Here is a 13,610-nt window from a genome sequence, read left to right as displayed (position 1 = left end):
CAGCATACAGGGTTAGGGCAAACTTCATGTTACACAGAAGGCATATAACTGAGTGAGCCTCGGTCAATACATTACAGTACGCAACATACAGGATTAGGGCAAACTTCATGTTACACAGAAGGCATAGAACTGAGTGAGCCTCAGTCAGTACATTACAGTACACAGCATACAGGGTTAGGGCAAACTTCATGTTACACAGAAGACATAGAACTGAGTGATCCTCGGTCAATACATTACAGTACGCAGCATACAGGGTTAGGGCAAACTTCATGTTACACAGAAGACATAGAACTGAGTGATCCTCGGTCAATACATTACAGTACGCAGCATACAGGGTTAGGGCAAACTTCATGTTACACAGAAGACATAGAACTGAGTGATCCTCGGTCAATACATTACAGTACGCAGCATACAGGGTTAGGGCAAACTTCATGTTACACAGAAGACATAGAACTGAGTGATCCTCGGTCAATACATTACAGTACGCAGCATACAGGGTTAGGGCAAACTTCATGTTACACAGAAGACATAGAACTGAGTGATCCTCGGTCAATACATTACAGTACGCAGCATACAGGGTTAGGGCAAACTTCATGTTACACAGAAGACATAGAACTGAGTGATCCTCGGTCAATACATTACAGTACGCAGCATACAGGGTTAGGGCAAACTTCATGTTACACAGAAGACATAGAACTGAGTGATCCTCGGTCAATACATTACAGTACGCAGCATACAGGGTTAGGGCAAACTTCATGTTACACAGAAGACATAGAACTGAGTGATCCTCGGTCAATACATTACAGTACGCAGCATACAGGGTTAGGGCAAACTTCATGTTACACAGAAGACATAGAACTGAGTGATCCTTGGTCAATACATAACAGTACGCAACATACAGGGTTAGGGCAAACTTCATGTTACACAGAAGACATAGAACTGAGTGATCCTTGGTCAGTACATTACAGTACGCGGCATACAGGGTTAGGGCAAACTTCATATTACACAGAAGACATAGAACTGAGTGATCCTCGGTCAATACATTACAGTACGCGGCATACAGGGTTAGAGCGAACTTCATGTTACACAGAAGACATAGCACTGAGTGATCCTTGGTCAGTACATTACAGTACGCAGCATACAGGGTTAGGGCAAACTTCATATTACACAGAAGACATAGAACTGAGTGATCCTTGGTCAATGCATAACAGTACGCAACATACAGGGTTAGAGCAAACTTCATGTTACACAGAAGACATAGAACTGAGGGATACTCGGTCAGTACATTACAGTACGCAGCATACAGGGTTAGGGCAAACTTCATGTTGTTTTGAATGACGAAACCGGTCCGCCATATTGAATACAGGAGGGGTGATATTCAGACCTACCTTGTAGGTCAGTAGTACTGTACTAGTGCGGCTCGGATACTCATCATCAAGACTATATAGCTTGCATTTTTAGTTACATTTATTAGTATTTTGCTGAATTAAGAGGTTTAATTTTATTTCCTCAACTATAAGCGTAGATGTGGAGGCGACAACCCCCATAAGAAAAGGATGAACAGATCTTTCTTACGAAGTCTAAACACTGTTGCTTGCATGGTATTATTTGCGACCATAAGAATTTCGTGTTTTTAGGGGGTTTATTTTTTATACCCTCAATGTACTTACAATGTCAATATATGTGTTTGTGTTTGTCAGACTTTTTAAGTCTGGTTTCTCCAAAAACCCACTCCCCAATCCAACAGTAATACATGATATTATTGGATTGGATTGGATTGTCCAGCTGGATTAAGGGCCATACAAATACAATTTCTGATAGAGCATCAGGTGATTTATGTCAGTTTTCTGTTTGTTGATATTCCATTCTCCAAAATTGCTCCTCAACAACCAGTAGCTATTTATATTACAGCAGAGCTAAAACAAAAGTTCTGGGGCAAGTTTAATAAATCTTGTGAAGAAATGAACATTAAGACCCTTTTTATCACATCACCAAGAATGTATGCAAATATTCCTGAAAACCCCAATGAAACATACCTTAAGGAGACGTGGAAGTCTAAACCAGGGTACGACACCCCACAGCAGGTAAAACAAGTCAAGGGGGAGCAAAGACAGCACATCAAACTGTAACACACAAACAGGACGGTTTAAATCAGGATGGCTTGTATCGGTTTAATAAGGAGTGCAATAAATTTGTCAAGCATCACTAGTAAAATGTTTTCAGACAGTTTGTAATGCCCCACTTTCACTCAAGACTTTTATATTCTCAACATCAATATACTGAGAACAAGCTAGAATTAAGTCTTTTTGTTTTAAAAGCTGACACGGTCACATCAACCACTTTTATAATTGCTAGTATTAGGCTGGCACAGTGACAATATGGTGATATCACTGACATCATCGGTGAATCAAGAGAGGAACACAATAATAATGTGTGTTTGTAAATATTTACCTTAAACATTCTTTTCTGCATGTAATTCTTTCTCATTAACTTTGGATTGGTCTGAAAAGTTAACAAAAATTTTATTAACGTATTAAAAACAATCACATGTGTTACATATAACACCTGATTTACAATAACTTTATTGAGCCCCACCTTCATCCTTTTATTAGATGACAGCTCTCCCAAGGAAGATTAATAAAAAACAAGAGGCCCATGGGCCTTAACGGTCACCTGAGTCTAAAGTATTTATTTTTGTTGTTGAAATATGTACCAATTTGAGTAAAAAATAGTATAATGTTAACTTAACTTTGTCAGGACCATGAGCTGATCATTCCTAGACCAATTTTAAGTGAGATCGGCCTATTAGAACTTAGTAGCAAAATAGCGGCCATGGCAGCCAAATTGTATTTCTGATTGACCCGAAAAATAACAACACTTTGTCAGGACCATGAGGCGATCATTCCTACCAACTTTCAGTTCAATCGGTCCAGCAGAACTTGACTTTAAGTTTGAAATAGGTTTTCAAAATGGCGGCCGTGGCGGCCATATTGGATTTCTGATCGACCCGAAAAATAACAACACTTTGTCAGGACCATGAGGCGATCATTCCTACCAACTTTCAGTTCAATCGGTCCAGCAGAACTTGACTTTAAGTTTGAAATAGGTTTTCAAAATGGCGGCCGTGGCGGCCATATTGGATTTCTGATCGACCCGAAAAATAACAACACTTTGTCAGGACCATGAGGCGATCATTCCTATCAACTTTCAGTTCAATCGGCCCAGCAGAACTTGACTTTAAGTTTGAAATGTAAAATGTTAACGGACGACGGACGACGGACGACGGACGACGGACGACGTACAACGGACGACGGACGACGGACGACGACGGACGAAAACGGATAGCAATAGGTCACTTGAGCTAAAGCTCAGGTGACCTAAAAAATCCATTGGGATACAAGTTATTAGTTCTAACAGGCTGAATGAATATAGTACTGCCATATGTAGAGCCCTACTAACAAGATCCTTCCATTCATTGTTATACATATTATGGTTCTGATGAATATACAATGCTTGATTGTTTCCTTCAACTTCTATTGTACAGTATCTCAGCTATCTTAACTTTAATCTAAATTAAAATTAATAATTGACTGCTTTCAGATATCAACCTTAGGTAATAACAAGAGTGCCATTCTGTAATAAGCTAGCTATCTAACAGTTAAGGTTGATTTAATGAAAGCTAGCTATATCTAACAGTTAAGGTTAATTTAATGAAAGCTAGCTATGTAACAGTTCAGGTTAATTTTATGAAAGCTAGCCATGTAACAGTTCAGGTTAATTTTATGAAAGCTAGCCATGTAACAGTTCAGGTTAATTTTAATGAAAATTTACCTCAGCCAAACCACTGTTTAGGTAAGTAAGGTGGGGTTTGACCACCAACATGTCTAGTATATAGATGGCATCACAGGTGTAGTCACAGATGAGCCAGTAGATGAGGTTGGAAGAGTTCTGGTACGGGAAGATTCCACGGAGTGGAATTACCCAGGCATTGTACATAAAACACAGCGTCACCAGGAACAACCAGGTCATGTACAGCTTACCTACGGAAAAAAAACTCTTAGTTAAAACATAACGTCATACAGGTCCATCATGTACAGCTAACCTACGGAAAAAAACTCTTAGTTAAAACACAATGTTATACAGCTCCATCATGTACAGCTTACCTACGAAAAAAACTCTTAGTTAAAACACAATGTCATACAGGTCCATCATGAACAGCTTACCTACAGAAAAAACTCTTAGTTAAAACACAATGTTATACAGCTCCATCATGTACAGCTTACCTACGAAAAAACCTCTTAGTTAAAACACAGTGTCATACAGCTTCATCATGTACAGCTTACCTACGGAAAAAATCATGTACAGCTTACCTACGGAAAAAACTCTTAGTTAAAACATAGTGTCATACAGCTTCATCATGTACAGCTAACCTACGGAAAAACTCTTAGTTAAAACACAATGTTATACAGCTCCATCATGTACAGATTACCTACGAAAAAAACTCTTAGTTAAAACACAGTGTCATACAGCTTCATCATGTACAGCTTACCTACGGAAAAAATCATGTACAGCTTACCTACGGAAAAAACTCTTAGTTAAAACACAATGTTATACAGCTCCATGATGTACAGCTTACCTACGAAAAAAACTCTTAGTTAAAACACAGTGTCATACAGCTTCATCATGTACAGCTTACCTACGGAAAAAATCATGTACAGCTTACCTACGGAAAAAACTCTTAGTTAAAACACAATGTCATACAGCTCCATCATGTACAGCTTACCTACGAAAAAAACTCTTAGTTAAAACACAATGTCATACAGCTCCATCATGTACAGCTTACCTACGGAAAAAACTCTTAGTTAAAACACAATGTCATACAGCTCCATCATGTACAGCTTACCTACGAAAAAAACTCTTAGTTAAAACACAATGTCATACAGCTCCATCATGTACAGCTTACCTACGGAAAAAACTCTTAGTTAAAACACAATGTCATACAGCTCCATCATGTACAGCTTACCTACGGAAAAAACTCTTAGTTAAAACACAATGTCATACAGCTCCATCATGTACAGCTTACCTACGAAAAAACCTCTTAGTTAAAACACAATGTTATACAGCTCCATCATGTACAGCTTACCTACGAAAAAAACTCTTAGTTAAAACACAGTGTCACACAGCTCCATCATGTACAGTTTACCTACGAAAAAAACTCTTAGTTAAAACACAGTGTCATACAGCTTCATCATGTACAGCTTACCTACGGAAAACATCATGTACAGCTTACCTACGGAAAAAACTCTTAGTTAAAACACAATGTTATACAGCTTCATCATGTACAGCTTACCTACGGAAAAAACACTTAGTTAAAACACAATGTCATACAGCTTCATCATGTACAGCTTACACACAGAAAAAAACTCTTAGTTAAAACACAATGTTATACAGCTCCATCATGTACAGCTTACCTATGGAAAAAACTCCTAGTTAAAACACAGTGTCATACAGCTCCATCATGTACAGCTTACCTACGGAAAAAACTCCTAGTTAAAATACAGTGTCATACAGCTCCATCATGTACAGCTTACCTACGGAAAAAAACTCTTAGTTAAAACACAATGTCATACAGCTCCATCATGGACAGCTTACCTACGGAAAAAACTCTTAGTTAAGACACAATGTCATACAGCTCCATCATGTACAGCTTACCTACGAAAAAAAACTCTTAGTTAAAACACAATGTCTGACAACTCCATCATGTACAGCTTACCTACGGAAAAAAACTCTTAGTTAAAACACAATGTCATACAGCTCCATCATGTACAGCTTACCTACGGAAAAAGAACTCTTAGTTAAAACACAATGTTATACAGCTTCATCATGTACAGCTTACCTACAGAAAAAACTCTCAGTTAAAACACAATGTCATACAGCTTCATCATGTACAGCTTACCTACGGAAAAAAAACTCTTAGTTAAAACACAATGTCATACAGCTCCATCATGTACAGCTAACCTACGGAAAAAACTCTTAGTTAAAACACAGTGTCATACAGCTCCATCATGTACAGCTTACCTACGGAAAAAACTCTTAGTCAAAACACAATGTCTTACAGCTTCATCATGTACAGCTAACCTACGGAAAAAACTCTTAGTTAAAACACAATGTCATACAGCTCCATCATGTACAGCTTACCTACGGAAAAAAAACTCTTAGTTAAAACACAATGTTATACAGCTTCATCATGTACAGCTTACCTACGGAAAAAAACCCTCTTAGTTAAAACACAATGTCATACAGGTCCATCATGTACAGCTTACCTACGAAAAAACTCTTAGTTAAAACACAATGTTATACAGCTCCATCATGTACAGCTTACCTACGAAAAAACTCTTAGTCAAAACACAATATTATACAGCTACATCATGTACAGCTTACCTACGGAAAAAACTCTTAGTTAAAACACAATGTCACAGAGCTTCACCATTTACAATTTACCTAGGAATAACAACCAACAACAGGATAGGAACTATGCTTGACCAGACTGGGATTTAAACCCAGGACCTCCATACTCTAGACAGATGCTTGGATCAATTGCGCTATGTGGTCGCACATGATTGATCCAGTGCAGTTCTGCTGACACAACTTTGACTTAATTCACAATATCACATAGCCTAATCACTTACTACTTACCTAGGAAATAATTTACATAAAAAAGTCACACAGATTGATCATTTTGGTCTATTCTGAGTGCTCAATGGATTTGACAAAAAAGCAAAGGACATTGTGTTAAACTGGAGTACTGTATCTTACTCTGTGGCTCCAGTGTCCTTGGGATGCTACACATGTTTTTCAGCCAAGATGGCAGGCGAGTTTTACAACATCCACACTCAAGGAAATACTCGTCCAGCGTGCCATCATCAGACTGCCCCATGGGTCCTCGCTCACGTAGGTGCATGGGGATGAAGGAGTCCAGACGGTGCTGTCTCTGCTCGGGCTCATCCATGGCTGAAATTGCTGCAACCATGAAATGTTTGTAATTATAATTAAGTGCTATAAATTTAAACAAGGCATCCTAAGTGATACAAATCCTCTCGCATTCACACATTGTGGGCCTTATGTATGAGGAAATGAATAGAAATGCAATGATGTAACAGTAACTGCTCTAGCGACTGCATCTGATGAAGGTGTTGTCATGGCAAACAATTGTATCAAGTTTCATGAAATTTCATTGAGGAATGAAGTCGTTAGAGCAATGACAAAGTTTTTCTTAAAAGAGTAACATTCAGACCTTGACCTTCAACATAGAAACCCAAAATGTTAATTTGTTCAGGGCATTGCCATACCAAACACTTGTATGGAGTTTCACGAAATTCCGATGAGGAATGAGGTCGCTAGAGCGATGTCAAAGAGAGTAACATACCTACAAACATACGTATGGGCAGAATCCTATATCCCCTCGAACTTTCGTTGTGAGGGGATAATAAAACTTTAAAAATCTGTAATACATGAATACCTCTTGGCCCTACTGTTGACCTTTATAAACAGCAAGTGACCTTGGGGACCTGAAATATAAACTAATCTGAGATGTGCTCATACTTGATCTTTGTATAAACTTTGTAGAAAAAAATCAGAAGAATCATGACAATGAATGGCAACTGGACTTTTTTATACCAAAGAGCAAAACAGCCATTATTGTGGAAACACTACCTTGTTTACAATGGTAACCATAATTGCTGATTGCCAATTGGTATTCTTTCAAAAATATCTGTCAAAGTTTGAATTCACAACAAGATTGATCTCCAATTACACTATGTGAAAATGTATGACACATAGAACCTATTACCAGTTGTAAAGCATTCATGTCTAATACATGCATGTAGATTATTGGGTTATGTTTTGAGTTGAAAGGTTTAGTCTAAGGCCGTATAACAGAACTTTGTTAATACATCAGGAGGAAACCAGACCAGTTACGCCACAGAGGTTTCCTGCACCACATACGGCTCCTGTTATGTCTCCAATCAAATCTTGGATAGTGATAAATACGGACTTATAGGAGAATTTCACAATGCACAGCCAAACATTTCACCTTTGAAAAACCTTCTGAAGCCTAGAATGATAGTGATAAACACAATTTGTGGGAGACTTACACAATGCAGCCAAACTTCCCAATTTTCTTTCTCACATATGTTGAGATGCAGAAGTTGGGATCCTTATGTGGTTTTGGAGCTTATTTTGGTGATTGGAATGAGAGAAAGCTACTGTTTCATTCCCATGGGTGTAGGATGGGGAAATCCACCAAACCTTGGCAAGCCTCATGTTATACCCAATTTGAAAACACCTTGGGTGCGATATCCCTAATTATCCTACACCCCTATATATGAAAGAGACTTGTATACATTCAAATAGTATACCAGGTGTCCCTTTGATTGTTCATATCAAACTTTGATTTGTATTTAATGAGAAATGATTTCTTAGGTTTTGTAAAAATCTATATTTTCACAGCAAAATAAACCACTACATAAGTTTATGACTAAATGGTGAAGTTTTGCCGGGTAAATATCATTCATGACATTAATAGAGGTTAAACAAGACTATTGGCTATATAACATAGTCATTCTGAAGCTACACCTCTTGTAGCTAGAACATTGAAATCCAATCAATTCAGGTAAACCATTGACAGAAGACAGCCATGAATGAAATTCAGCGGCCGTAACAGGACATGTAAACTACCTCAACAGTGCCGAGATATACATGCAGGCTTTGACAGGAGGAAAGCTGGCATTTGTTGTGTAGATGTTATAGATTTTGACTGCAGAGTTGTAACAAAATCTTACCAGTCATCGGATATCTTCCTTTTACAGGATACAGCAGATTGGAAATTCTATTTTCGCAGGACATAATACACCGGACGTACATAAGTTATGATGTAACAGGACGTGATGGAGACATACAAATCAATGTGGGTGAAATATTTAACGCCATCATTTCCTGTTCCACCAGGAACAAAGACAACAATCAAAGCTTAGGAAGCTAATAACAAATTTTGCTTCTTCCAGAATCAATTTTCGTTTTTTAATTGCATTTTGAAAAAGCTGAAGTTTATAGAAACAAAAAGCAGACTTATAATATGTATCCTTTGAAACATCCAAGAATGCATGATCTCAGGTTGTGACCTTGAACTTAACCATTGTAGGAGAATGTATTGAATCACAATGGACTTACAATGACTGACAGTCAATTGCAATACAATGTACACTATTGTTTAAAAGTTAATTTGTAATACAATGTACTATTGTTATAAAGTTAATTTGTAATACAATGTTTAAAAGTTAATTTGTAGGTTACTTGTTATACAATGTATACCATTGTTTAAAAGTAGGTTACTTGTTATACAATGAATACCATTTTTTTAAAGTAATTTTGTAATACAATGTATTTACTATTGTTTAAATGTAATTTTGTAATACAATGTATATACTATTGTTTAAATGTAATTTTGTAATACAATGTACACTATTGTTTAAAAGACATTTTGTAGGTTACTTGTTATACAATGTATACCATTGTTTAAAAGTAGGTTACTTGTTATGCAATGAATACCATTTTTTTAAAGTAATTTTGTAATACAATGTATATACTATTGTTTAAAAGTAATTTTGTAATACAATGTATATACTATTGTTTAAAAGTAATTTTGTAATACAATGTATACTATTGTTTAAAAGTAATTTTGTAGGTTACTTGTTATACAATGTATACCATTGTTTAAAAGTTTGTTACTTGTTATACAATGAGTACCATTGTTTAAAAGTAATTTTGTAATACAATATATATACTTTTGTTTAAATGTAATTTTGTAATACAATGTATACTATCATTTAAAAATGATTTAGTAGGTCTATTGTTATACACTGTAAGCTATTTTTTAAGGTAAATGTTTTTAAGGTAAATTTGTAAGTAATTGTTACACAATGGACTCTTTAATTGCCAATCTTGCATGTAAGCATTACATTGTATTTACCATTCAAAGCCTTTTTATTTCATTGATACAATCTAATTCCTCTGAATGACTTCAGCATGGATGTAAATAACAACCCAACTCATTAGTACAGGTTTTCCTCTTCCACAAACATCGATTATCTGCATGCTTGGCTTGACAAACCTCCATTTATATAACATCGATACTGAGGAGACAGATCAGCATTACTTTGTCTTATCATGAAGTGTGGTAACAATGGACCTCAGTCAGGCTATCCACAGGAAATCGGGAGGATGGAGATGACACTTCCTGGGCTAATAACTGTCACTGGATTTTCCATATTACAAACTCTAATTAGTTTATGGTGTGTCCAATTGGTTTTTGAGGATATCAAAGACATCTGTTCAACAAATTTGTATGTCTATATATTACCCTTTTAACACCGACTAGGCTTGCTAAACATGTTTCTATAGGATCACGTAGTTGTTTGAATTTCTTTCCTACAGGCAATCTTGTTTTTCCAATCCGTGTCAAAATGAAACATGCACAACTAGAGACTAAGGGGAACCTACAACTGAAATCTGAGATTGATCCTTTTAGTATGTTTATTTCTTGAGAAATAGAGATAACAAGAATTGTTTGACAACAAACGACGGATGAATAACAAAATGAAGGTTACTGCAAGGCATATTATTACAGGTACAGTTATTTTTTCATTTTTACTCAAAATGTGGGGGGGGGGGCAGTTAACATGTAGTTTTTGAAGTTTTAATATAAACAATTTATGTTACATTCTCATTAATCTGATTGCTTTCTTTCTTAGTTGAACTGGAGTATAAACAAACCTGAGTTAGCATCAGAGTAAGTATCATATTCATCTTGAGACGAGGGAGTCGGAGGCTGGATGGTGGTCTCTTTGACTCGCTCTGTCCGGCTGGAGAAAGCACGGACCAAATTGTGGAGGTGCTCACTGAGGCTGCTGCTGACGACAGACAGACTGTTACTGTTGGTTCTGTGGAGTAAAAACGTAAATATTGACTCAGAGACTGTCAATAGATTGATTGAGGCTTCTGTTGAGTAAAACTATTGGTTCTGTGGAGTAAAAGATTAAATATTGACTTCATGAAGATTCAGATGACCTTAGACTATTATTACTTACGAATAAATGAAACAGTAATTTACATACTTGCATAACAGTATCCTAATTATCTTCCTGTAAATTAAAAGGAAAAAAACCCAGGTCATTCCTTACCAGCACCAGATTATTAGATATAAAATCATCTAAGTGTATAATCCTGTTTAATAAAGTAAAATTTCACAGTGTTAGGTTTCTATAAAACAAAGTCGGAATTAGTATGTCTCACCTGTATCATTTTGCAGACCTTGCCGTATTCACACTATACACACTACAGCGACTCCCGTGTAGGGTGCTGTGGTCCAGAAACATGTAACAATCTCTCTTGTACATGTCTTCTAACATTGTCACAACACTAAGGTATACCACCCTGGGTCTTTGTCTCACTTGTTATCTGTCTATATTTCATTTACCTGGTACAATCTTACATACATAAATCTACATCATTTTACCAGGATATTCCATTCCAAGTTACTAAGTAGTCATCTCTTCGTTAACTGTATAGTAAAAGTTCAGTAGATGCATGTGCTTTCCTAATCCAAATTGCGTACAATAAATGTATGCTAAATTTCCAAGATAATCCAAAACCATGAATCTGAGCACAGTTAACGGCAAATTATGAACTGCATATGGTGTCATAAAATTTGAATGTCCAGAAATTTCAAAATTACAGAACCATACGATAATATGATTTGATTCCACTCACAATTATAGCACATAGAATAAAACAACTATTCACTCTAAAACTGTCATAAAAGAGCTCCACTTTTGAACTAATCAATCCAATACTTGATATTGTATTATAAGCGTCTGTAAATATAAGCTGACTCGTACAAACACTACAGGGGTAATGTTTGATTTAGTGGAGATCCTCTTGTTACATCACACTGAATAAATAATATATTCCGCGCCTTTCCTTGATTGTCATATACTGAACGTAACCCTCACACCAATGGTTTCCCTGTCATGGCTGGAAGACTCACAAAACATTGGAGCTAACATTTTTCCTGGGGTTTCTCTAATCTCCTGTGACATGACTGGCATGATATGTAACCATGAAGTTGTAAAAACAACTGAATAAACTGTAAAATCCAGGGTGAAAAACACAGATCTTCAGCTAGTTCTGGAGTTTCTTATAGGCTAAATCTTTCGTATCGTATACATTGTATATGTGTTTATACAAATCCATGCTGAGTTTTCAATGAGCAATCATCTTGTGCAATGTCAAGAAATCTACACTCAAAATCCTTAAGTCCTCGTCTTCATACTTCATTATAAAACACCATTATTAAACTATCAAATTTGCCATTATGGATGAACTGTTGTGCTAGAAACACCATATCTAGCACCATACCTAAGTCACAAGGTTGTATTAGAAACACCATATCTAGCACCATACTTAAGTCACAAGGTTGTGTTAGAAACACCATGTCTAGCACCATACCTAAATCACAAGGTTGTGTTAGAAACACCATATCTAGCACCATACCTAAGTCACAAGATTGTGTTAGAAACAGCACCATACCCAAGTCACAAGGTTGTGTTAGAAACACCATATCTAGCACCATACCTAAGTCACAAGGACATCAAGAGGTCAGTTGTGTCTCCATTTCAAGATTGGTAAAACAAGACACCTACTGTACACAGACGGAACCTGTAGTGACACCGGACAGACACAATACCCTATACATGAAGAGGTAAGTGGCATATAAGAATGAACTCTCAGGAATACCATCAAATAGGTTTATCAACCCAATAGTAAACAACTGGCCTCATGTCAAGTGGCATAAACAAAGGTAAATGGTACATTAAACAGTTTTCCTATTGTAGAAATGGCCTATAATGGATCTGAGCAACACCACTGCGTTCTTTGAAATGTCCCCGGACATGGAAAGTTGTTTGAAGCCATTCTATTCTGGATGGAAACCAGTCAACTTATAGCCCAAGACCCTGTACTACTACTGTAAGTGCATCGGATATATCTACTCCAGACTGTTCTTAAATAATAGCACTACTTCTGTATAGAGTTAAAGTAACAGCAAAAGCAATAAAGAAACTTGTCATACACCTAACTCATTGGCCAAAGTTAAACAGAGTTAAAAAAAAATTACTAGAGTGAAAATATTTTCAAAAAGCAATGTTCTTCACAGCAAGTTTCAAAAATGTATTTATTATTTCACAATGTTTATTCCAGAGTCCCACCACTGTTAACAACAAGGAATGATCAAATCAGTACAGGCTTCACCTACCTCTCACCAACACTGATAACAACAAGGAGTGATCAGATTGGTACAGACTTCACCTACCTCTCACCTGATTGACTACCATAACTTATAACAACAAGGAGTGATCAGATTGGTACAGGCTTCACCTACCTCTCACCAACACTGATAACAACAAGGAGTGATCAGATTGGTACAGACTTCACCTACCTCTCATCTGATTGACTACCATAACTTATAACAACAAGGAGTGATCAGATTGGTACAG

General features: G+C 36.6%; 1 protein-coding gene across 4 annotated transcripts in view; it reads right to left on the bottom strand.

Moving 5' to 3' along the window:
* The window catches only part of LOC110461901, a 112,146-nt gene that overhangs the window by 29,276 nt on the left and 69,260 nt on the right, over window positions 1–13,610 (bottom strand). For all 4 annotated transcript variants that reach the window (XM_021515629.1, XM_021515630.1, XM_021515631.1 and 1 more), the window contains 5 exons: window positions 10,831–10,997; window positions 6,817–7,020; window positions 3,832–4,040; window positions 2,452–2,502; window positions 2,037–2,123 (listed from right to left, as the gene is read on the bottom strand). In XM_021515629.1, the coding sequence (XP_021371304.1) occupies window positions 2,037–2,123; window positions 2,452–2,502; window positions 3,832–4,040; window positions 6,817–7,020; window positions 10,831–10,997 (718 nt within the window). The remainder of the gene's footprint in view (window positions 1–2,036; window positions 2,124–2,451; window positions 2,503–3,831; window positions 4,041–6,816; window positions 7,021–10,830; window positions 10,998–13,610) is intronic.

This window comes from Mizuhopecten yessoensis, unplaced genomic scaffold, assembly GCF_002113885.1.
Source record: "Mizuhopecten yessoensis strain PY_sf001 unplaced genomic scaffold, ASM211388v2 scaffold10703, whole genome shotgun sequence".
In the NCBI taxonomy this organism is placed as follows: Eukaryota; Metazoa; Mollusca; class Bivalvia; order Pectinida; family Pectinidae; genus Mizuhopecten; species Mizuhopecten yessoensis.
Note: the sequence above shows the minus strand (reverse complement) of the source record. Positions and strands in the feature narration are given on the sequence as shown.